Here is a 26,966-nt window from a genome sequence, read left to right as displayed (position 1 = left end):
GTCAGAGCAAATAATGGGTTTTAAGCCTGTCTCAAGGGCAAAACAGCAATACCCAGCTGATGGTTCAAGTAGTTCTCTTGTACTTATTCCACTTCTTAACTCAAGATTTAAGCAGGAACTTTAAATTGAAAACATAGAGTGAAATGCAGTTTTATTCTTTGGCACTGTTTTATTACTTTTAGTAATTCTGACTATGTTTAGGTTGGGGGTGATGTTGTTATGGGAGGTATACCTGCTCATGTTCTTGAATGTATGTCTTTGCATTTGGCCAGTGTTTGCCTATGGAGCTACAGGAGCTGGAAAAACACACACAATGTTGGGCACTAGTGATTCCCCTGGAGTGATGTATCTCACTATGAAAGAACTGTTCGCTCGAATGGACCTCGCCAAGGAGGACAAAGTTTTTAATATAGCTTTTTCTTATCTTGAGGTGAGGTTTTGAGACTATCACAGACTTTAAAATGGCATTGTGTATTTATTAATAGTGATTTGTGATAGCTTACTCAAAAATGAAAATGTCATCGTGTACTCTTCCTTATTCGTTCCAAGCCAACCCTGTATGAATTTCTTTCTTATGTGGAACACAAAAAGAGATGTTCAGATGAATATTGCAGTCTGTCTTTTCAATACTATACAAAATACAATACAAAAGTGGATGGTGCCTCACTTTAAAGCTTAAAGGGATAGTTCACCCAAAAATGAAAATTCTCTAATCATTTACTAACCCTCATGCCATCCCAGATGTGTGACTTTCTTTCATCTGCTGAACACAAAGATTTTGTGAAGAATATTTCAGCTCTGTGCAATGCAAGTGAAATGGTACCAAAAATTTGAAGCTCCACAAAGCATATAAAAGTAATCTTTACAACTCCAGTGGTAAAAATCCATATCTTCAGAAGCGATATGATAAGTGTGGGTGAGAAACGGATCAGTATTTAAGTCATTTTTACTATAAATCTCCACGTTCACTTTCATATTCTTCATTTGTTTTTGCATACAAGGAGAATTTATAGTAAAAAGGACTTAAATATTGTTCCATTTCTCACCCACACTTATATCGCTTTTAAAGATATAGATTTAACCACTGGAGTCTTATTGATTACTTTTAAGGCTGCAGCATACCGGACAAGAAGCTCCGCGTCGTGGCTAGAAAATGGCACAGGTATCAAACACAAGGCACATCGATGCGGTACAGGTGGCAGACAGTAGACACAAAAGTAACCAAGGTTAGAGTAAATAATGTATGTCCATTGATGATGATTTGGGTAAAATTTAAGGGAAAATAGGCGAGTTGCTCATCGTGGCACTCCGGAGTCGTAGGTGGGCGGCACCGACAGATGTGGAGCGGCAGCATAGGAACATACATAGAAACAATTGTTTAGAATTTGAATTCGCAAAGTCATCCGCCAGACGCGTCCAGTGTGAGACCCCCTTTTATGCTGTATTTTTATTTTGGATCTTCAAAATTTTGGTCACCATTCACTTGCATTGCATATGGACCTACAGAGCCAAGATAATCTTTTAAAAAAGTCTTTGTTTGTGTTCAGCAAGAAAGAAAGTCATGCACATCAGGGATGGCATGAGGGTGAGCAAATGATAAGAGAATTATCCATTTTTGGTGAACTATCCCTTTTAAAAAAATGACCCAAAAATGTCATGTAACTGAAGTCTTTTGAAGGCATATGAGTTTGGTGAGAAATAACCCCCAATTTTATTTTTATTTTTTGGGTGAACATCTTTACATCCGTTGTCTTCATGAGCGCATTGAGAGAAGCTTGAGTCAATTATGACAGTTTTCATTTTTGAGTAAACTACTCCTTTAAAATACTTTTCATATCCTGGCTTAAAACTGGTGTGTTACTTTTTCGGTCTCTCTTATCCCAGCTTAATATGCAGAGACAACTGTAAGCAAGCTGTATGTAGGCAAATTTTCTCAAATTGTTGCACTATAAAAATTCTCTGTTTGTTTTGAGTGACCTGTCCAGCCCGACACAACACCTTGACCAGTGGTGTGAGTTTCGGGTGCAACTATCTGTTTGTTCAATTAACAGCAGATGGGGGCATATTCGGAATGTTGTTTGAAAACAGTGTTTCTATTTCAATTCCATTTGGTGGCGCAAGTGGTGCACAAATTACACACTTCAACTTAAAATGCAAAGGCAACTGTAAGTAATCCATTCGTAAATTTATTAACTGAAATTTGTAAGCACTGTCTTTATCAAAACATTGTTCTGTTTTTTTTTTTTTTTTTTTTTTTTTTTAGCATCCTTATCAGCCCAATATAGCAGCAACATTGGCTCAACCAATTGTGTGAGTCTGGGGTAGGGCTATCTGTTTTTCTAAACAAAAGCATATAGGGGTAGTGTTCAAGAAAAAACATTTTGAAAACATAATTTTTGATATTATGATTGGTGCATGAATGGAACAAAGTAAACACTTCACCTTTAATTAATTTTTTTATTTAATTCTTAAAAAATAGATGGTTCCATCTTCCAAGTTCCGTGTCTGGATTACCCACAGACTGACTTTCTTCCGGTCCATTTGAAAGAATATGGATACAGTGTATTCAAAATGTATTCAGACCCCTCTGGTTTTTTTGTTTGTTTGTTTTTTCACATTTTGTTATGTTGCAGCCTTATGCTAAAATGCTTTAAATTATTTTATTTTTTCACATCAATCTATACTCCATATTTTGGTGCTTTTAATAACTTAGCAAATTTATTAAAAAGAAAAAATTGAATTATCACATTCCCATCCCATTTCTCTGGATCATCTTTGAGATGTTTCTACACTTTAATTGGAGTCCACCTGTGGCATATTCAGTTGATTGGGCATGATTTGGAAAGGCACACACCTGTCTATAAAAGGTCTCTGTGGTGATGTGGGTGTGGCCGAGCGACATCTGTGTAGAGAAGAGCAGTAAGGATTGACACCTGTGGGAAATTATCTCTAACAGCTGTTAGAGATAATTTCACACAGGTGAAAATGCATATCAGAGCAAAAACCAAGCCTTGAGTTTAAAGGAACTGCATGCAGAGCTCAGAGACAGGATTGTGTCGATGCACAGATCTGGGGAAGGCTACAAAAGAAAAATATGGCTGCATTAAAGGTTCCCAAGAGCACAGTGGCCTCCATAATTTTTAAATGGAAGAAATTTGGAACAACCAGGACTCTTCGTAGAGCAGGCCGCCCCGCCCAAACTGAATAATCGGGGAGAAGGGCCTTGGTAAGAGAGGTGACCAAGAACCCAATGGTCACTCTGTTTGAGCTCCAGAGATCATGTGTGGAGATGGAAGAAACTTGTAGAAGATCCACCGATCTGGGCTTCATAGCAGAGTGGCCAGACCGAAGCCTTTCCTCAATGCAAGACACATGAAAATGCACCTAAAGGACTCTCAAACGGTGGGAAACTAGATTCTCTGGTCTGATGAAATAAAGATTGAACTGTTTGGCCTCAATTCCAAGCGTCATGTCTGGAGGAAACATGGTGGTGGTAGCATCATGGTGTGGGGGTGTTTTTCAGCAGCGGGGACTGGTCAGGGTTGAACGAAAGCTTAATGCAGCAAAATACAGAAATATCCTTAATGAAAATCTGGTCCAGAGCACTCAGGACCTCAGACTGGGCCGAAGGTTCACCTCCCAACAGGACAATGACCCTAAGTACACAGCCAAGACAACACAAGAGTGGCTTAGGGACAACTCTGTGAATGTCCTTGAGTGGCCCAGCCAGAGCCCGGACTTGAACCCAATCAGATATCTCTGTAGAGATCTGAAAATGGCTGTCCACCGATGGTTCCCATCCAACATGACAGAGCTTGAAAGGATCTGCAGAGAAGAATGGCAGAAAATGTCAATGTGATATTTCAGTTTTTTCTTTTTAATTTGCAAATTTATAAAAAATCTGTTTTTTGCTTTGTCATTATGGGGTATGGGGTATTGATGTGTGAATTTTTTTATATAATTTAAAGCATTTTAGCATAAGGCTGCAACATAACAAAAAGTGAAAAAAATGAAGGGGTCTGAATACTTTCTGAATGCACTGTATATATAAATATGATTTAATTAAGTGCTAGTTCTGTGTAGAGCCCAAATCTTGTCTGGTTTATTGTACCTGGAACAGTACGTGATCAAACCACTTGTGTTCTGAGTACCTGGATTTTTGCATTTTCTCCTGAACAGGTTTATAATGAGCAGATTCGGGATTTAATAACTAACTCTGGTCCGTTAGCAGTGAGAGAGGATGGTTCAAATGGTGTAGTGGTTCAAGGACTCACTCTGCACCAGGTAAAGTGGGACTGCACATGGCATTTCTGCGTGTACATTTTCTGGGTTTCTGGTTCATGTCACCGTTGACCACTAAGAGTTTTCATTGATTAGCTTTCTCTGATGCAATATGTGTGTCTCATTACTTTGTAGCCCAAATCAGCAGAGCACATCCTTGAAGCTCTTGATTATGGCAACAAAAACAGGACGCAGCACCCTACTGACATGAACGCCACGTCTTCCCGCTCCCATGCAGTATTCCAGGTAAAGGGCTCCTCACCACCTTGTTGCTTTGCTCTGTAATTATCACATCCGGTTCTGTGTTACTGTTTTGATGCAGCAAGGCCTCGTACTGTTTCCGAGTATTTTATTTTATTTTTTACTTTATTTGTGTTATTATTATTTGCATGATTCCTATTAGTTTGATATTGAGTGTACTGAGGGGTCATAAGGTGTTGCTGTTGACTAGAGTGAATGGGGAGGTGGGGGTATTGAAATACTGCACTGTTCAAGCCAGTGTCAGCTGGCTTATTAAGACGTCAAGCAGAAATCTAAATATTCTCACTCCATATTTTTTCTTCAGATCTACTTGAGGCAGCAGGATAAGACAGCCAGTCTTAATCCAAATGTTCGTGTGGCTAAGATGAGCTTAATCGACCTGGCTGGCTCAGAAAGGGCCAGTGCAACCAATGCCAAGGGGGCTCGTCTCCGAGAGGGGGCCAACATCAACCGCTCCCTCCTTGCTCTGGGGAATGTTATCAACACACTTGCCAACCCCAAAGTAGGTCTATTCCTCTTCTGAAGATGAAAACAGACTGAGGGTTTACCCAGACCTTACTGAAAACAGATCTGTTTCATTATTTCATATTATAATTTGAAAATATTTTATGTGAATTTGATTCTGCCAATTCAAGCTACAATTTGAGGCAATACGTACACTACCAGTCAAAAGTTTGGATGCACTTGCCTGAATTTATTTTTAACATTATCTTTACAACTGTTTGATCTTTAGCAGGTACTGTGTAGACCCAAACTTTGTGCTCATGTTCCATTTAGATGGCTTATTAAAGCTATAAAGTTATCTAGACGAGAGCAGTTAGTGGTCTTGTCAATATTTTTGTTTGATTAATATCCCTATTAACCAATTTAATATTTGTATTTAATCTAAGGGCCTTTTGAGAATGAAACTAGTAAATTCCATATGCTCTCTTTTTTTCTCACACCAATAATAGTTATTAAAGCAGCATGAAGGTAATTTTGCTATTTTTAAGCTCTAGGAGAGTGTGTTTTGATTGTGTGCTTGTAAGGTTTAACAAATATAAAATGGGCCTGCAAAAGGTGGGAAAAAGTTTTTCCCTCCAATGCAACCCTGAAACTAAAAAGAGTTTGAAACCACTGATCTTGAAGCCTTTGCTTACATGACTGAAAGTGCCTAAAGGCCCAGATATACTTCATACGAAATCGAAGAACGAATGGGTGTGACGTCATTTAGAACAAAATATGGCCCAAAAGAAGGTGTTTTTGCATTTGTTTTGGTGGTTCGTAACAGCTCGTCTGGGCGAACTTTTAGGAAAAATTCTTACCGGCTGCTTTTTTACCTTTCTTATCTTCTTACTGCCATTGGTCCATGTCATCGGTAGGTGTGACCAGAGGCTCCACCTACCTTGAGGCCAACAACTAATTTTGTTTATCTTATTCAGTCAGTCAAAATCAGTCAATGATGACACACCAGCGTGTAGCATTATAAGCAAGCTGGTGCAAATTTACCTACACCTGTAATCAGCCTTGAAAGCTACGTATGAGATGCTTTCATCAGAAAAGAACATGCAGTGGCTGTCTTTTTTGACTTGGAGAAAGCTTATGACACCACTTGGAAGTTCGGTATTTTAAAGGATTTATATCAACTTGGATTTAGAGGACACTTACCCGTTTTTATTGCTAATTTTCTATTAAACAGACATTTTAAAGTCAGAGTAGGTAATACCCTATCTGACCCTCATAAACAAGAGCTAGGAGTACCTCAAGGAAGCATTTTATCAGTTACCCTTTTTAGTATCAAAATCAACGGCATTGCAAAAGCCATTGGTTCGGGTATCCATTGCAGTCTTTATGTTGATGACATCGGTATTTGCTACAGAAGCAAATCTATGAATAACATTGAACAGAAAATCCAGCTGACAATTAACAGTATGCAGTCCTGGTCAGTATCAAATGGTTTTACATTTTCAAAGACTAAAACTGTTTGTATAAATTTTTGCCAGCTATGCTCTCTCCATCTTGACCCAGAGATATTCATGGATGGTGAACACATTCCTTGGAGTAACTCTTGACAGTAAACTGAATTTGATCCCTCACATAAAGATTTTAGAAGATAAATGTCTTAAATCCATGAACAACAGTACATCATCAAGGCATACATCTGGCTTTAGGGGCCTTTAGGACATCGGCAATTCAAAGTTTGCATGTAGAAGCAAATTAACTTTCTCTGGAGAACAGACACCTTAAACTAGCCCTACAGTATACAACAAAGCTGAAGACCAACAAAGAAAACCCAGCCTACCATCCTGTTTTCTCAACCCTTTCTTCAAGCCTATACTAACAAAAACCAAGACATATCCATCCTTTTGGACTACAGATCAAACCACATTTGACACACTTCAGTAAAATTTCCCCCTGGAACTTTAAAAAAACCAAAAATAATCTTAGACTTAACAAGAAACAAAAAATCTGAAACCCACCCAAATGACTTTCAACAACAACTCCTTTTCATTAGAGAAATATTTCCATCACATATCCCTATATATACAGATGGATCAAAATCTGAGGATCGTGTATCATCTGCATTTGTGATCAACCATAAAAAAAAGGAATATCCATCCCCAATCACAGCTCAGTTTTTATAGCAGAGGCAAACACTATCGTCTTAGCGCTGGACTTCATAAAGACTATGCAACAGAGAAACTTTCTGATAATTTCAGATTCAAAATCATGTCTTCAAGCAATGTCATCTTTAAAAAATGATCTCCCAATGCTTGTAAAGATTCTATGCAAACCGCTGGATTTGGAGGCCCAAAATTTCAATATTTGCTTCTGCTGAATCCCAGGAAATAAGGAAGCAGATACTGCTGCAAAAGAGGCCTTATCAGTGGATTTCAAAAAGTGTCCAATACCTCCCACTGACCTAAAACCCATAATAAATTAATATATTAAAAACAAATGGCAAACTGAGTGGGATCAATGCACCATGAACAAACTCCATGAAATCAGCCCTATTGTTGGCAAAAGAAGTTCCTCTCTGTTTTTCAAATCGCTGGGACTAGATCGTCTACACCTGCTGTCGAATAGGTCACTCCAGGATGACACAAGTTTTTAATATTAGGAGAAGATTCACCAACATGTACCTTCTGCCAGAATCCATTATCCCTGAAACATGTTTTATTAGACTGTACTGGTCTTAACCCTGTGAGAAACTTTTTTTTATTCAGTGAGCACTCTGGAATTTTTTTTTAACAAAGTCAAACCGAACACAATTTTGTAGTTTTTAGGAAAAATAGATAAAAAACCTTTTATAGAATTCCTTACACATTTCTCGCCATGGAAATAGCCATAGAAGCTGGCATGGCATTAAAAACAAACAAACAAACCTACACCTGTACGATCGTTCACATAGAGATATTTTTCAAGACCATGTCATATGATTTTGGTTTTGTTTATTTAGTCTACAAAAGGAATCAAATCTACTCAGAATCTCTCAAGTGCCCATTCACTCATGTGACATCTGCTGCGAAAGCCATTCACACATCTGCCCATCATTCTTTTATCTTTATTCTGGACATTAACACTTTTATACACTCATTTTTGCAATAGTATCAGTGTCATCATCCTGTAAATTACAATAACAGTGTAATCTGTGCAAATTATGGCCACGTGGTAGCGCTTTTGTGTCATGAATTTACAATGTAAACAAGACAAATTAGAGATTATCTACTACATATATATTACTTAAACCATTTCCGAGTGGTTAAAACAGCTTCTTTTACTTTGACCTCATGTGAATTCTACTCATTGAATGAGGCAAAGTAATTGATAACACATTTGAATGTCACAATAGTTTAAGTTTTACATGTAGCGTCCTCATATTTAAATGAATAACCTTTAAACACCTCCCACAGCGGTGTGGCGAGTGTCTAAATGTTCGGGAACAGTATATCATTGCTCGGCTGTTTAGAACTTCTTTTTACCCCTGAACGAAGAACGAATAAGAACTTCTCCAGAAGTATATCGGGGCTTTTAGTATGTACTTTATGATCCTAACATCTTTCTTTATTTTTAATTATATGGATGAGGGATTGGATTGGGCCCTGCCTCAGGCCTGATTCAAACCAGTTTTGCCAATAGTTTATGTAAGTCTTAAGACCGCAAGTGTTCCACCCTTTATGCCACATCCCTGGCACTTTACTATCATTCTAATATGTGGACTAAGTAGTAATAATAAAGAATGAGTTGGCATGTCCAAACATGTATCTGGTATTGTAGTTTAGAGAGATGTGTGATGTGTCACTACAGTGAGGATATGGAAATTATTCATATATGCAGGTGTGTGTGTGTGTGTGTGTGTGTGTATGTGTGTATGTATATATTTAAACACTGATCACCCACAACATTAAAACAACCTGCCTAATATTGTGTAGGTACCCCTTGTGCCACCAAAACTGCGTCAACCCGCATCTCAGAATAGCATTCTGAGATGCTATTCTCGCCACAGTTGTACAGAGCGGTTATCTGAGTTACTGTAAACTTTGTCAGATCTAACCAGTCTGGCCATTCTTTGTTGACCTCTCTCATCAACAAGGCGTTTCCATCCACAGAACTGCCACTCACTGGATGTTTTTTGTTTTTGGCACCATTCAGAGTAGCGATGGGAAGATCGGATCATTTTACTGACTTGAATCTTTGAGTCTCGTTCAGCAAAATGAGCGAATCTTTATTCAAGTCATTTCGTTCATTTAAGCAGAATTAAATTAAAATGTTAAATTTTCAATGGCCAAATCCCAATAAGGAAAAATTGATAATGCAGCCAAGGACAAATTATGAGAAATAGAAATGATTAGTTCACCTCTGGAATCTTTTGTCACGTGACAGCCGTATGTACATAGCGTTTACGGCTGACACGTGACAAAAGAACGAACGACTCGGACCAGAAGACTCGAAGTGAACTAAACATTTCTGTTTCCTCTACAGCGCCTATGCGGTTTTCATGTAACAAACGAATAGAGGTTGTGCAATGCACGTGCGCGGCCAACACAAAATGAACGAATCACTCTCTGAGACTACTCGTTCTTCTGAGTCACACAAAAGATTAGTTCAAAATGAACGACCCATCACTAATTCAGAGTAAATTCTAGAGACTGTTGTGTGTGAAAATCCCAGGAGATCAGCAGTTTCAGAAATACTCAAACCAGCCCATCTGGCACCAACAATCATCCATGCAATTATCTAACCAGCCAATCGTGTGTCAGCAGCGCAGTGCGTAAAATCATGCAGATATGGGTCAGGATCTACAGTTAATGTTCACATCAACCATCAGACTGGGGAAAAAAATAAGATCTCAGTGATTTGGACTGTGGCATGATTGTTGGTGCCAGATGGGCTGGTTTGAGTATTTCTGTAACTGCTGATCTCCTGGGATTTTCATGTACAACAGTCTCTAGAATTTACTAAGAATGGCGCCAAAGACAAAAAAACATCCTGTGAGCGGCAGTTCTGTGGACTGAAATGCCTTGTTGATGAGAGAGGTCAACAGAGAATGGCCAGGCTAGTTTGAACTGACAAAGTCTACGGGGGCCTGGGTAGCTCAGCAAGTATTGACACTGACTACCATCCCTGGAGTCGCGAGTTCGAATCCAGGGTGTGCTGAGTGACTCCAGCCAGGTCTCCTAAGCAACCAAATTGGCCCGGTTGCTAGGGAGGGTAGAGTCACATGGGGTAACCTCCTCATGGTCACGATTAGTGGTTCTTGCTCTCAATGGGGCGCATGGTAAGTTGTGCGTGGATCGCGGAGAATAGCATGAGCCTTCACGTGCTATGATTCTCCACGGTGTCATGCACAGCGAGCCACGTGATGATGCGCAGGCTGACTATCTCAGAAGCGGAGGCAACTGAGACTTGTCCACTGCCACTTGGATTGAGGTGAGTAACCGCGCCACATACATACATTATATATACATATATATATATATATATATATATATATATATATATATATATATATATATATATATACATACATACAGTGGTGTGAAAAAGTGTTTGCCCCCTTCCTGATTTCTTATTTTTTTGCATGTTTGTCACACTTAAATGTTTCAGATCATCAAACAAGTTTAAATATTAGTCAAAGATAACCCAAGTAAACACAAAATGCAGTTTTTAAATGAAGGTTGTTATTATTAAGGGAAAACAAAATCCAAACCTACATGGCCCTGTGTGAAAAAGTTTTTGCCCCACCTGTTAAAACATAACTTAACTGTGGTTTATCACACCTGAGTTCAATTTCTCTAGCCACACCCAGGCCTGATTCTGCCACATCTGTTTTCAATCAAGAAATCACTTAAATAGGACCTGCCTGACAAAGTGAAGTAGACCAAAAGATCTTCAAAAGCTAGACATCATGCCGAGATCCAAAGAAATTCAGGAACAAATGGGAAAGAAAGTAATTGAGATCTATCAGTCTGGAAAAGGTTATAAAGCCATTTCTAAAGCTTTGGGACTCCAGAGAACCACAGTGAGAGCCATTATCCACAAATGGCGAAAACATGGAACAGTGGTGAACCTTCCCAGGAGTGGCCAGCCGACCAAAATTACCCCAAGAGTGCAGCGACGACTCATCCAAGAGGTCACAAAAGACCCCACAACAACATCCAAAGAACTGCAGGCCTCACTTGCCTTAGTTAAGGTCAGTATTCAAGACTCCACCATAAGAAAGAGACTGGGCAAAAATGGCCTGCATGGCAGAGTTCCAAGACGAAAACCACTGCTGAGCAAAAAGAACATTAAGGCTCGTCTCATTTTTGCCAGAAAACATCTTGATGATCCCCAAGACTTTTGGGAAAATACTCTGTGGACTTACGAGACAAAAGTTGAACTTTCTGGAAGGTGTGTGTCCCATTACATCTGGCGTAAAAGTAACACCACATTTCAGAAAAAGAACATCATACCAACAGTAAAATATGGTGGTGGTAGTGTGATGGTCTGGGGCTGTTTTGCTGCTTCAGGACCTGGAAGACTTGCTGTGATAAATAGAACCATGAATTCTGCTGTCTACCAAAAATCCTGAAGAAGAATGTCCGGCCATCTGTTTGTGACCTCAAGCTGAAGCGAACTTGGGTTCTGCAGCAGGACAATGATCCAAAACACACCAACATGTCCACCTCTGAATGGCTGAAGAAAAACAAAATGAAGACTTTGGAGTGGCCTAGTCAAAGTCCTGACCTGAATCCTATTGAGATGCTGTGGCATGACCTTAAAAAGCCAGTTCATGCTCGAAAACCCTCCAATGTGGCTGAATTACAACAATTCTGCAAAGATGAGTGGGCCAAAATTCCTCCACAGCGCTGTAAAAGACTCATTGCAAGTTATCGCAAACGCTTGATTGCAGTTGTTGCTGCTAAGGGTGGCCCAACCAGTTATTAGGTTTAGGGGGCAAACACTTTTTCACACAGGGCCATGTAGATTTGGATTTTGTTTTCCCTTAATAATAACAACCTTCATTTAAAAACTGCATTTTGTGTTTACTTGTGTTATCTTTGACTAATATTTAAACTTGTTTGATGATCTGAAACATTTAAGTGTGACAAACATGCAAAAAAATAAGAAATCAGGAAGGGGGCAAACACTTTTTCACACCACTGTATATACATACATATATACATACACTACTGTTCAAAAGTTTGGGGTTATTTGCTTGAAATGTTTCTCATGATCGTAAAAACCTTTTGATCTGAAGGCGTATGCTTAAATGTTTGAAATTAGTTTTGTAGACAAAAATATAATTGTGCAAACATATTAATTTATTTAATTACAAAACTAAAATTTTATTTAAAAAGTTTTTGAAATTGATGACTTGGACCGAATAATTAAAAAAAGCAGCCACTAAGTGCCCATCATATAAATGGGAACTCCTTCAATACTGTTTAAAAAGCATCCCAGGGTGATACCTCAAGAAGTTGGTTGAGAAAATGCCAAGAGTACATGCCTAGATTTTGTAGAAAAAGTGTGGCCACTTTGAAGATGCTTAAATATAACGTTGTTTTGATTTATTTTGGATTTTTTTTTAGTCACAACATAATTACCATATTTCCATTTCTATTATTCCATAGTTGTAATGACTATAATTATTCTAAAATGTGACAAATAAAAAAAGAGTAAGTGACCCTAAACTTTTGAAGGGGTGTGTGTACAGTTGTGTACAGTTGTGCTCAAAAGTTTGCATACCCTGGCAGAAATTGTGAAATTTTGCCATTGATTTTGAAAATATGACTGATCATGCAAAAAAACTGTCTGTTATTTAAGGATTGTGATCATATGAAGCCATTTATTATCACGTAGTTGTTTGGCTCCTTTTTAAATCATAATGATAACAGAAATCACCCAAATGGCCCTGATCAAAAGTTTACATACCCTTGAATATTTGGCCTTGTTACAGATACACAAGTGACACACACAGGTTTAAATGGCAATTAAAGGTTAATTTAAGATAAAAAAAAGATATCCAAAGCCTTGAAAATGCCAGTCAGTACTGTTCAATCACTTATTAAGAAGTGGAAAATTCGGGGATCTCTTGATACCAAGCCAAGGTCAGGTAGACCAAGAAAGATTTCAGCCACAACTGCCAGAAGAATTGTTCGGGATACAAAGAAAAACCCACAGATAACCTCAGGAGAAATGCAGGCTGCTCTGGAAAAAGATGGTGTGGTTGTTTCAAGGAGCACAATATGATGATACTTGAACAAAAATGAGCTGCATGGTCGAGTTGCCAGAAAGAAGCCTTTACTGTGCTAATGCCACAAAAAAGCCCGGTTACAATATGCCCAACATCACCTTGACACACCTCACAGCTTCTGGCACACTTTAATTTGGAGTGATGAGACCAAAATAGAGCTTTATGGTCACAACAATAAGTGCTATGTTTGGAGAGGGGTCAACAAGGCCTATAGTGAAAAGAATATCATACCCACTGTGAAGCATAGTGGTGGCTCACTGATGTTTTGGGGGGGGTGTGAGCTCTAAAGGCACAGGGAATCTTGTGAAAATTGATGGCAAGATGAATGCAACATGTTATCACAAAATACTGGCAGACAATTTGCATTCTTCTACACGAAAGCTGCGCATGGGTTGCTTTTGGACTTTCCAGCACGACAATGACCCTAAGCACAAGGCCAAGTTGACCCTCCAGAGGTTACAGCAGAAAAAGGTGAAGGTTCTGTAGTGGCCATCACAGTCTCCTGACCATAATATCATCAAGCCACTCTGGGGAGATCTCAAACGTGCGGTTCATGCAAGACAACCAAAGACTTGGCATGACCTGGAGGCATATTGCCAAGACGAATGGGCAGCTATACCATCTGCAAGAATTTGGGGCCTCATAGACAACTATTACAAAAGACTGCATGCTGTCATTAATGCTAAAGGGGGCAATACACGATATTAAGAACTATGGGTATGCAGACTTTTGAACAGGGGTCATTTCATTTTTTTCTTTGTTGCCATGTTTTATGATTGTGCCATTCTGTTATAACCTACAGTTGAATATGAATCCCATAAGAAATAAAAGAAATGTGTTTTGCCTGCTGACTCTGATGTTTTCTTTAAAAATATTACATATATTACCAATTCTGCTAGGGTATGCAATCTTTTGAGCACGTGTGTGTGTGTGTGTGTGTGTGTGTGTGTGTGTATATATATATATATACACAACACTTGCTGTGTCTACCCAGGGCCTTAAAGGAATAGTTCACCCAAAAATGATTTCCCATTTCCGTCGTCTCAAAACTCGTATGACTTTCTTTCTTGTGTGGAACACACAAAGATATTTTAATGTAGATATGATGTCTGTTTGTTCATACAGTGCAAGTGAATGTTGACCAAATTATCAAGCTTTAAAAAGGACACATATAGGAAATCCATAAGACTCCAGTGGTTTAATCCATGTTTTCTGAAGTGATCGAATTTGTTTTGGATGAGAACAGTCCAAATAGTAACTCCTTTTTGACTGTTCCTTTTGCATTGCGGTCTCTAGACACGATCATGATTTCAAGTGATTTTTTTTGTTACACTTCAAATCAAAAAAATCAAATCACTTTATTGTCGCACAGCCATATACACAAGTTCAATGGTGTGTGAAATTCTTGGGTGCAGTTCCGATCTACATAGCAGTTGTGACAGTGATGAGACATATACCAATTTACAATAACATCAAATTAACACAGCACAATTTAAATGTCTGATTTACACACAACAGTATACAAATAATAACGTACACTGTACAGTATACAATACGCACTATATAGATACACATTATTCAATATATACACTTTTTTACATATTTTTATTTTTATAGTAGTATATAAAGAATGTACAGTATTGTACTGTATTGACATTCAGGCTGTCAGTTGATAGTCAGTTGTTATGAGAGAATATAATATGATAATATTATAATTTATGACAGTCTGGTGTGAGATATAAGAGTAAGGGTAATAAAGTGCAGTGCTGATGTATTTTGATCGTGGGAGATCAAGAGTTCAAAAGTCTGATTGCTTGGGGGAAGAAGCTGTCATGGAGTCGGCTGGTGCGGGTCCTGATGCTGCGATACCGCCTGCCTGATGGTAGCAATGAGAACAGCCCATGGCTCGGGTGGCTGGAGTCTCTGATGATCCTCCAAGCTTTTTTCACATACCGCCTTGTATATATTTCCTGGAGGGAGGGAAGCTCACCTCCGATGATGTGCCTGGCAGTTCGCACCACCCTTTGCAGTGCTTTGCGGATGTGGGCGGTGCTATTGCCATACCAGGCGGAGATGCAGCCAGTCAGGATGCTCTCTACAGTGCAGGTGTAGAAACGTATGAGGATGTGGCGGTTCATTCCAAACTTCCTCAGCTGTCTCAGGAAGAAGAGGCGCTGATGAGCCTTCTTCACAACGACTTCAGTGTGGATGGACCATGTGAGTTCCTCAGTGATGTGGACACCCAGGAACTTGAAGCTGCTGACTCTCTCCACTGGTGCTCCATTGATGGTGATGGGACTGTGTTCTCTGTCTTTTCTTCTGAAGTCCACCGCAAGTTCCTTTGTCTTACTGACGTTGAGGGAGAGGTTGTGCTCCTGACACCAGTGTGTCAGAATGTGCACCTCCTCTCTGTAGGCTGTTTCATCATTGTCAGTGACCAGACCTACCACTGTCGTGTCATCAGCAAACTTAATGATGGCATTGGAGCTATGTGTTGCCACACAGTCATGTGTGTACAGGGAATACAGTAGTGGGCTGAGAACACAGCCCTTTGGGGCTCCAGTGTTGAGGGTTAGTGATGAGGAGATGTTGCTGCCTATTCTAACCACCTGGCATCTGCTTGACAGGAAGTCCAGGATCCAGCTGCACAGTGAGCTGTTTAAGCCCAGAGCCCTGAGTTTCTCATCTAGCTTGGAGGGCACTATGGTGTTGAGCTGTAGTCTACAAACAGCATTCTCACATAAGTGTTCTTTTTTCCAGGTAGGAGAGAGCAGTGTGTAGTGTAGATGCAATGGCATCATCAGTGGAGTGGTTGTTGCGGTAAGCAAACTGCAATGGGTCAAGAGAGAGAGGCAGCACAGAGCAGATGTAATCTCTGATTAGTCTCTCAAAGCATTTGCTGATGATGGGGGTTAGAGCAACAGGAACCCAGTCATTTAAGCAAGTTATTTTTGATTGCTTAGGAACAGGCACAATGGTGGATGTTTTAAAACGTGGGGACTACAGACAAAGAGAGGGAAAGGTTGAAAATGTCTGTAAAAACACCAGCCAGCTGGTTCGCGCACGCTCTGATGACGCGGCCCGGAATGCCGTCTGGGCCCGCGGCTTTGCGGATATTCACCCGTCGGAAGGATCGGGTTACATCCGCTACAGCGACGGAGAGTGAACTAACCTCTGTAGCTTCAGCCGCGAGAGCTCTCTCCGCGAGGGCGGTGTTATTTCCATCAAAACGAGCATAAGAAATATTTAGCTCATCCGGGAGAGAGGCAGCGGTGTTCATGGTGGAGTTTTTATTCCCTTTAAAGTCCGTGATGATGTTAATTCCCTGCCACATGCTTCTAGAATTGGTGGTGTTAAACTGTCCTTCAATCTTGCTCCTGTACTGGCATTTTGATGTTCTTTTTCGGAGGGCATAACTGGGTTGTTTATGCTCCTCCGCATTCCCGGAATTAAAAGCGGAAGTCCGCACATTAAGTGCCGCGCGAACATCGTTATTTATCCATGGTTTCTGGTTCGGATAGATCCGTATTGTTCTGGTCGGAACCACGTCCTCCACGCACTTTTTGATGAAACACATTACGCTATCAGCGTAAAGCTCGATGTCATCATCAGAGGCGGACCGGAACATCTCCCAGTCCGTGTGATCAAAACAGTCTTGTAGCGTAGAGTCTGATTGGTCCGACCAGCACTGGATTGTTCTGAGGGTGGGTGCTTCCTGTTTCAGTTTCTGCCTGTAAGCGGGCAGAAGCAGAATGGAAGAGTGGTCCGATTTGCCAAATGGTGGGCGGGGGAGGGATTTGTAGCCGTCCCGGAAGGGAGAGTAGCAGTGGTCCAAAACCCGGTCCCCTTGTGTGTTGAAACTAATGTGCTGGTGGTATTTTGGTGCGACTGATTTGAAACTGGCTTTAATAAAGTCCCCGGTCACAATGAACGCGGCCTCAGGGTGCGCGGTTTCCTGCTTACTTATAATCCCATATAGATCCTTGAGTGCCCGGTCTGTGTCGGCTTGTGGCGGGACGTACACAGCTGTGATAATGACCGCTGTGAATTCCCTCGGTAGCCAGAATTGTCGACACAGAAGCATGAGAAATTCCAGATCAGGAGAGCAGAAAGACTTGATAGAATGAACGTTCCTCTGATCACACCAGGATTTGTTGATCATAAAACATACACCACCATCTCTGCTTTTACCTGAGAGGTCTTTCGCTCTGTCCACTCGGTGCACGGAGAACCCCGCGGGTTCAATGGCTGAGTCTGGAATCTCTGCAGACATCCAAGTTTCCGTAAGGCAGATAATGCAGCAGTCCCTCGTCTCTCGTTGGAAAGAGATCCGCTCTTTCAACTCGCAGAGCTTGTTATCCAGAGACTGAACATTTGCCAGTAGAATAGTGGGTAGCGGGGGTCGATTTGCGCGGCGTCTTACTCTGAGAACGCCGGCTCTGTTTCCCCTTTTCCTTTTGCGTTTCCGTGTCCGTACTGCCCAGACAAAAGGCTCCGCTTGCGTGTTTGTAAACAGCGGGTTGGCATTGAGGAATTTGAAGTCCGGTTTACTGTGTGAAATTGCTGAACCAATGTCCAAAAGTGTTTGTCTGTTGTAGACAATAAGGCAGACAACATCCAAGACAAAAAAAATAAGAATTGTGAGCAAAACAAACAAAACACTACTATGTTGTGTCAGAGCTCGCAACGCAGCAGCCATACTAGCCGCCATCTTGAGTCTCGGCGCACTTCTTAGTGCTTAATGCATACGCAGAGCACTAGAAGACGCTAGGAAGTGTAATTGAGCTCAAAATCATGAATGCCAAGGAGACTGCTGATTTATAGTTAAAATCATACCAAATCGTGCATATGAACCACTTGTGATGACGTATAATCTGCGTCTTTGCAGGCTCCCGATCGCTGTTATTATGGTATAATGTATTTCTCATACCTGCTTGTCTCCAAATAAATCCCCTTCAGACAGCAGCTCACTTTCTTCACATCTCTTGCAACGCATCCGCCAGCTCTCGGGAGACAAACACTAACATTCATCACATCATTGTACGTTCAAAGCATCCGTGGCAGACAAACACAAGTGTCGTTCTGTGCATGTAACTTTTTGGTTGAAAATCCAGAGAGATGAATACTTTAATAACACTTCATCTTGAGTTATTTCCTAGTTACAGTGAGGAAACAGTTGCCACTTTTACTTACGTTGATGATGAAATCGGACCCAAATTATATGATGTGAACAGACTAGCAAGGGGAGGAAACAAGCTCTGATTCACATAAAGATGGCGCCACAGATGGCCGCCTCGGTGTGTAGCTCTTCAGTTCTTTTGTTGTTTTTGTTTGTTTGTCCTGTGTTTAGTAATATTTTTCCAGTCATTTTTACCAGGGACGAACTGCTGAACATTCGGCAGCATATACCAGACAACCTTTTCCCGGTTTTTGAATATTCAGATGTTTTGCTGGACATTTTAGTTGGCGGCGCGGCTGTGTTGTTTAAACGTGCTAGGAGATGCAGGCGAGGGAGACGAGCAGGCGCGCTGGTCAGGCTCCGTCGGCGTGGCTTTCGAACAGCGCTGCCGAGTATTCATCTTGCAAATCTCCGCTCTCTTCCTAACAAAATGGACGAACTACATCTCCTCACCTGCACAAACAAGGACTTTTCAAACTCTGCTGCCTTGTGCTTCACAGAAACCTGGCTGAGTGAAACCATTCCGGACAGCGCGTTACATCTGCCGGCCTTTCAGCTGTTCAGAGCAGATCACATCACGGAGCTAACGGGGAAACGAGAGGCGGTGGAACATGCTTTTACATCAATGAAAGTTGGTGTACAAATGTAACAACGGTAAAGAGGATGTGCTGTCCTAATTTGGAAGCGCTCTTTATTAACTGTAAGCCGTTCTACTTGCCGCGGGAGTTTTCCTCATTTATTCTGGTGTGTATATCGCGCCAAACGCGTGTGTGAACAGCGCTGCAACAGCTGACTGATCACAGACACAGAACAACAATACCCGGACTCCGTTATTATTATTCTTGGGGATTTTAACAAAGCAAATCTCACACGTGAACTGCCCAAATACAAACAGCACATTACATGCCCCACCAGAGACAGGAACATACTGGCTCATTGCTACACAACTATAAAGGATGCATATCACTCTGTCCCTAGAGCAGCTTTGGGACTCTCTGATCACTGCCTGGTTCATCTTCTGCCAACCTACAGGCAGAAATTAAAATCAACCAAGCCAGTAGTAAGGATTGTAAAGAGATGGACCAATGAAGCAGAGTGGGAACTACAAGCCTGCTTCGATTGCACGGATATGGAGTGTTTTGAGGCTGCAGACACCAATCTGGACAAGCTCACAGATACTGTTAAGTCATATATCAGTTTCTGTGAGGATATGTGCATTCCTACTAGGACTTATTTAAAGTTCAACAAAGACAACCCATGGTTTACAGCATAGCTCAGGTAGCTTCGTCAGGCCAAAGAGGATGCTTACAGGGGTGTGGATAAAGTCTTGTACAATCAGGCCAGGAACACACTGAACAAGGAAATCAGAGTGGCTAAAAGAAGATACTCTGAGAAGCTGAAAAACAAGTTTTCAGCTAACGTCCCTGCATCAGTGTGGAGTGGCATGAAACAACCCGCAGATTACAGGACTCCTACCCCCAACCCTGTGGTGGACCAACAACTGGCTGACGACCTGAATGTGTTCTACTGCAGATTTGAAAGGCCCAATCCCACACCCCACACCCACTCTGACCTTCACTTCACACAAACACCTCCTGCAACCCCCCTCCTCCCCCCTCCTTCTACTCAACCTGCACTTAAGATCTGTGAAGATGATTTGAGCCAGGACTTTTGGAAACAAAAGACAAGGAAAGCTTCAGGCCCAGATGGCGTCTCACCAGCGTGTCTTCGGTCCTGTGCTAACCAGCTAGCCCCCATCTTCACACAGACCTTCAATAGATCACTGGAGCAGTGTGAAGTCCCATGCTGCTTCAAACGCTCAATCATTATTCCTGTCCCAAAGAAACCAAAAATCACAGGACTTAATGACTACAGACCTGTCGCCCTGACGTCTATGGTCATAAAATCATTTAAGAGACTGGTGTTGGCCCACCTGAAGAACATCACTGGACCCTTTCTAGATCCCCTTCAGTTTGCTTATTGAGCAAACAGGTCTGTGGATGATGCGGTCAACATGGAATTGCATCGTATCCTGCAACATCTGGACAGACCAGGGACATATGCAAGGATTCTTTTTGTGGACTTCAGTTCAGCTTTCAACACCATCATCCCAGCTATACTCCAGAATAAATTACACCAACTCTCTGTTCCCATGTCTATCTGTCAGTGGTTTACCAGCTTTCTGATGGACAGGGAGCAGCTTGTGAGACAGGAGAAACTCACTTCCAGCATTTGTACAATCAGCACTGGTGCCCCCCAGGGATGTGTGCTCTCCCCACTACTCTGCTCCCTCTACACCAGTGACTGCATCACCAAGGACCCCTCTGTCAAGCTCCTGAAATTTGCAGACAACACAACTGTCATTGGCCTCATCCAAGATGACGATGAGTCTGCATACAGAAGGGAGGTTGAACAGCTGGCTGTCTGGTGCAGTCAAAACAACCTTGAGCTGTACACGCTCAAAATGGTGGAGATGAATGTGGACTTTAGGAGGAACACCACAACACTGACCCCCCTCACCATTCTAAACAGCACTGTGGCAGCAGTGGAGTCATTCAGGTTCCTGGGCACTACCATCTCACAGGACCTGAAGTGGGAGACACACATTGACCCAGCAGAGGTTGTACTTCCTTCGTTAGCTGAGGAAGTTCAACCTGCCACAGGCGCCGTTGATACAGTTCTACTCAGCAGTCATTGAGTCTGTCCTCTGCACTTCAGTAACTGTCCGGTTTGGTTCAGCTATGAAATCAGACATCAGAAGACTACAAAGGACAGTTCGGACTGCTGAGCAGATTATTGGTTGCACCCTTCTGGCCGACGCTTCAGAGCTCTGAGCACCAGAACCATCAGGCACAGGAACTGTTTTTCCCTCAGGCTATCCATCTCATGAACAGTTAAACTGCTCCATTGAGCAATAACTATGTGCAATGCACAGTTTAGTCTTTCTTATATTTATCCAACACATCCAACCTCTTCTGCCATTTCATTTCTCTGAGAAAAAAACAACAACATTTGCACTGTACATAACAGATTGTATTTGCACTATACATAACAGATAACATTTGTATTAGATTTGCACTACGTATGTGTATGTACGTATGCGTATAATTTATTATTATTTTTTTATTATTATCTGTCTTCCTGCTGTTTTTGTATTGGTTTTGTATTGTACACTAGATGCTCATGTCACCAAGACAAATTCCTTGTATGTGTAAGCATACTTGGCAATAAAGCTGATTCTGATTCAGTTCAAGCAATCGAACCAAGTGTAAAACACACTTAATCCAGAGCTGACAGCCTCTATCTTTCACTTTGATAAGGCCCTTTGAAAAGTTTACCTCTTTTCTATTGTCCAAAAAGCAGGCCTGCACCGAATATGCACCTGTAGACAGCGCTACAGATTTCTGCAGAAATCCCCCACCCCTTGTGTTTTCATTTATTAAACATTTTGGTTATTTAAATTATGTTTTTAGCTACGAATAGTGTAGAGTGTAGTACTCTTTAGCATCATTTAACACATTTTACCGTATTTAAATCTATTCAGCAATTTTTTTTTTTCTTCAGTGCAGAAAAGATGGAAAAGGTGTGCAGATTCTGTGTGGGCCTACCAGATCATCTACCAGCATCTTGTTATGTAAATGAATGTGTTTACTGTATCACTATTATTTACTGTTGCCTTACTTGGTCTTTATCCAGTCTGGGTCAGCGGAGTTCAAACTGTGCAGTGGCACATTCGCTGCCCCCGGCTCTGATGGCTTTAGCCTTTTCCTCTTCTCTTTGCTTTTGGGACAAAACCAAAGGCTCCACTAGCTCTGTGGTTCAGGGACTGATACTATCAGAATTAGGAGGCCTACTCACTTAGCCTGGGCTCTGTTGTGTACACATATCCCTCTCGTGTGTGTGATACCTCTGCTAGTGTTGATTCCAGAAAGCCTCCACCAGAGACACTGTGTGGAATTGTATCCAGATTTTCCATCTCAGAGAAGGTTTGAGGGTAATTTACCACCCAATCCTATTAGCCCATGACGGATGTAGAATGTAGTCTTACAAAATAGCTTTTAAATCGGCCTTGCGGTGCTTTCATGCCATACGCTATTACAAACCATGCCTTAATTATTGTTCGCTTTGCTGCTGCGTACATCTCATTCTGACAGATTATTTTGCCTTTACAGCTTTTTTTTGTTGTTGTTGGAAAAAACACAACATTGAAGGGGGGGGTTTGTTCCTGCTTTTTTAAATGGACTTTAATTACTGGTCTTAAAAATTGCATAAGTAAAGATGCTTTGGATGGATAGACAAAAAGACTTATTTTTCTGAGGGGAAATTCAGGGGATGTGATGCAAAAATGCTTGGATATTAGTAAGGCTATCGTTTTAACACGGTAATTCAGTGCGACTAATTATATAAAAAAAAAAATGTTAATTTTATGCAATTAATTATGCAGTATGTCAATTCCATCAAAAGGGGGCAGTCAACGCAGCCTTAGCTGTACAGGCAACAAACCACACTTGCGTCACAGCAGGACACGTTCTTAAAAGCGTCCATGTGAAGTGCCTTGACGGGCGCAGTTTGAATTGGTGTTTTTTTACTTATTTCCTACTGAAACAGGAAGAGGGGGTGGGACATTTCGAACAACTAGTTCCATTTTTAAAAATAGCCAAAAGGTTAATTTACAGCCACACACACCTACCCCTTTATATAAACTCTCCACGCATCGCATTCAGAAGTGATCATGCCAATGCCCTAATCTCTTTGAAGACAACTTCCCTCCACTGTGAAAGCTTCAGATGGTTTAAAGGTGATAACGGTCAGTCAGAACTCACTTTTTAAGCGATTCTTATTGGAAATTCTGTTTGGAACGACCTTACAGCATTGATTGAGTTCCCTTCTAAGTGCCTTCGAAGGCATGATCAGTGCCAGTTGGAGCACAGCCAGACACGCTGAACAGTTGTAGGTGGAGGGTGCGTTTTCATTCTAGAAAGCATTTAATTGGACAAGGTTTACCAACCTCTGTGACCTGATGGATGTTCCGAGTCTTTTTGGTGGTAAGAGAGAGACAGATTTAAATGCTTATCTTCTGAAAATGCATTTTGTCAACGTTTAGATTTACACTGCATATAGATTATCTTGGAGCTAATAGATATGGACTAAAAGCTGAAAACTCTAATTTTGAGTCTTATGGCATGTGTTTTTAACTACATTTTAAACTGCATTTAACTTGACACATGATCCTAAAAATGCAGCCAGTTAAAACATGGTGCAACCAGTGAGAGAGACTCCAAAAGTGTCCGTCCATAGACAAACGCAGAAACCTGTCTTGTGAGAACAGCCTAGTCTACCTTGAAAAGATTGAGAATCTGATTGCTGTGGACTGTAGGCCATGAATAGGCTTATGTTCAATAATATGGAAATTAAATTATACATTGGCTTCTAAAGACACTTTTTGTATTTAATTATGCTTCTGCCACAATAATGTCTTTGAATTATCTATCTATATATATAGATAGATAGATAGATAGATAGATAATTATATATACACACTACCGTTCAAAAGTTTAGGGTCACTTACTCATTCTTTATTTTTATTTTTTTCACATTTTAGAATAATAGTAAAGTCATCACAACTATGGAGTAATAGAAATGGAAATATGGGAATTAAGTTGTGACTAAAAAAAATCAAAAATAAATAAAAACTGTTATATTTTATTATCTTCAAAATGGCCACCCTTTGCCTAGATTTTGCAGAAATGTACTCTTGGCATTTTCTCAACCAACTTGAGGTATCACCCTGGGATGCTTTTTAAACTGTATTGAAGGAGTTCCCATCTATGTTGGGCACTTATTGGCTGCTTTTCTTAATTATTCAGTCCAAGTCATCCATTTCAAAAACTTTTTTTTTAAATAAAATTTTAGTTTTGTAATTAAATACATTAATATGTTGGCACAATTATATTTTTGTCTACAAAAACAAACAGAGCCATATTCATTGTGCCACAGAAACATAGTGCTTACAGTTTTTGAGAAAATTAACCTATGAATGGCTTAATAGTTTTCTCTGCATATTGAGCTAGGACTGGAGAAAGTTTTTAACAATGAAAAAGTTACATACTTCAGATTTAAATTATATTATCCCTATTTTATCATGATTCCAAGTTAAATTTGAATAAATGACTTAAGGTGCATGAAGCACACATACTCCTTAAGACTGACAATTTGCATGACAAGTAATTGTCATAATCTTGAAAGCCCTAAAACAGACAATTAATAGTCATAATCGCAATTATTTATTTAACAATTAATTGTTAGCCAAATTTCATAATTGTGACAGCCCTATATTTGAGAGACACAGTGCATACATTCAGAACCATGGTTGCAGAGTAGGCAATTCCACAGGCAAATAGCTGCAGTCTTTATACTGTTAATCAGAACCATACTAATTTTTTCTTTTCTTTTTTTTTTTTTTTTTTTGCTGGCTTTGTTTCAGTTTATTTTACTGAACACTAAAGTGGAATGAGAGGCTTTATTTAAAGGTTAAAGCAGTTTAATTTTGTGCTCATTTGCCTTGTCTGGAATTTCAGCATTCAGTGTTACTTTGTTTTATCCCATAAATGTGGTGGTAATGGTCAAAAATCTTGAAATTTTGAACCATGTTCATTTGTGTGTTCATTTGTAGATATAACAAGTGCTCTTTGTATTTGTTTTTTACTAAAGCAGTATCCACATTTTTGTCATCTTTCTTTTGAATAAATATATTTTATGTAGTTATTGGATATAGTCCATATGTTGTGTTGACAGTCAGTATGTTTGCATGCTCCTTTATAATCGTGCTGCATCAGGTTTTTGCGTAGTCGAACTACAGTCATCTAAGTATACATGACACAATGCATAATTGAAGATTTAAAGGAAGGATGTTAGCTGAGGAAGTGTTAAATACACATCATGTCACCGGTCTTCCAGAGTGTGCGCACAACACAGAAGCCAATTGTAGTCAGATTAACGTGTATGCATGCTAAACAAATGCAAGCAGCAATCGCATTATCTAGGTCAGTTAAGAGGCGGGTATTCGACACTTTGCGCTCCATTCACTCAATGCAAGCTCATTCGATGTTGCTTACCAAAGTTCAAACTTGGTGAACTCTGAACTGTGAATCTGGATGACGAGAGGACACGTGAAAAATTAAAGATTGAAGTGTCAAACACTGACCTCTTGGCTCAATTTAAAAGATACATATTTCAGAGCTGCATGTTTTTATTGTTGCTGAAAAGTGAGAAGACTATATTTTCTAACATTTTGAATATGATGCTATTTGTTATTTGGGAAATGTTATTTACTAAAACCAGTACGATGTCCTCCAGTGTGACATCATATCCTGGTCCGTTGTGTTGTCCGAAACATTTTGCATGTTCAAAGCCAAGTATGACTGCACTTTTAGTCCGACTTTGCAAAACATGTAACAACTAAAACATTTATATGATATTTTTTACTTAAATTGAAGTTTTGAATTGCATGTAAAAGTACTGAGTCTGACTGTCCAAAGTGATCTGTTATCAGTATGTGCAGTGTGTGTATTTATTTGTTTGTGTTAATTTGTGTTGTGCCTTTCGTGGTTTTTTAATTTGCTGTTTGATTCTGGAGTGTTTTGTAGGGGTGCACCAATGGATCGGCCACCGATCTAAATCGTCCGATCTTTATCTTAAGTCTGTGATCAGCCGATCGTGCCTAGAATCAGGGCCGATCTTTTTTTTTTCCTGCACACAGGAAATCACACACATGCTGCTACTATAATTAATATGTGCTTTCTCAGCCCTCAATGCATGACACTGTGGCCCCTGGAAGGTGAATTGTTGGCCATTCTAAATTCTAAAAATGTGTAAGAATTACATGTACATGAATATTAAGTTGCCCATTTTCTAGAGTCGTCACGGTAGTAATTCAGACTCGCTGCACTGTGAGCACACGGATAGGATAAAGAGACTGCAAATGGGTATAAAAACGAATTAAACAACAAATAAACATGCGTATACAAATCATATGTCGTGACAATCAGATGTTGTGTTGAGCGATAGAGACAGAGCGATCATGAGCACTTTCAGCATCTCCCTTCAATATGCTCACTCTCGGTGTCAATCAAACATGCACGCTCTCCAGGGGCCGGTTGCACCAGCTGTGCATAAGTTAAAACTTAGCCTAGTTGTGGCGTAAATGGGCACTAAGTCACAATATACGCACTACTAAATATTTGAGCGTTGCACCATTACACTTAGGTAGAACGTAACCCTACATATAAACAAAATATTTACGGAAGCCTCCGACCAGGCTTAACGGATGGAATAAAAAAGCAGATTGATATTTTTTTGACATCAGTGAGCTCGTTTTGCGTGACAGGCATCAATCCTTTCAATATACATTACAATGTTGACATTTACGAGAGAGAGAAAAATTTTTACTTTTAAGCAGCTCTTCAGCATGAAACCGATCTAACGGTGCAGTTTTCAGGGTGTGTCGCCCAGTGTCATGTTTCAACA

General features: G+C 40.3%; 1 protein-coding gene across 1 annotated transcript in view; it reads left to right on the top strand.

Annotated features, from left to right (window-relative positions):
* LOC127455842 (kinesin-like protein KIF18A) overlaps window positions 1–26,966 on the top strand; it is a 59,252-nt gene that overhangs the window by 1,733 nt on the left and 30,553 nt on the right. Inside the window, exons 3-6 of the mRNA XM_051723993.1 lie at window positions 273–430; window positions 4,180–4,284; window positions 4,417–4,527; window positions 4,847–5,044. Of these exons, the coding sequence (XP_051579953.1) occupies window positions 273–430; window positions 4,180–4,284; window positions 4,417–4,527; window positions 4,847–5,044 (572 nt within the window). The remainder of the gene's footprint in view (window positions 1–272; window positions 431–4,179; window positions 4,285–4,416; window positions 4,528–4,846; window positions 5,045–26,966) is intronic.

This window comes from Myxocyprinus asiaticus, chromosome 2, assembly GCF_019703515.2.
Source record: "Myxocyprinus asiaticus isolate MX2 ecotype Aquarium Trade chromosome 2, UBuf_Myxa_2, whole genome shotgun sequence".
NCBI classification, from domain to species: domain Eukaryota; kingdom Metazoa; phylum Chordata; class Actinopteri; order Cypriniformes; family Catostomidae; genus Myxocyprinus; species Myxocyprinus asiaticus.
This window is presented reverse-complemented; position numbering and strand designations above follow the sequence as displayed.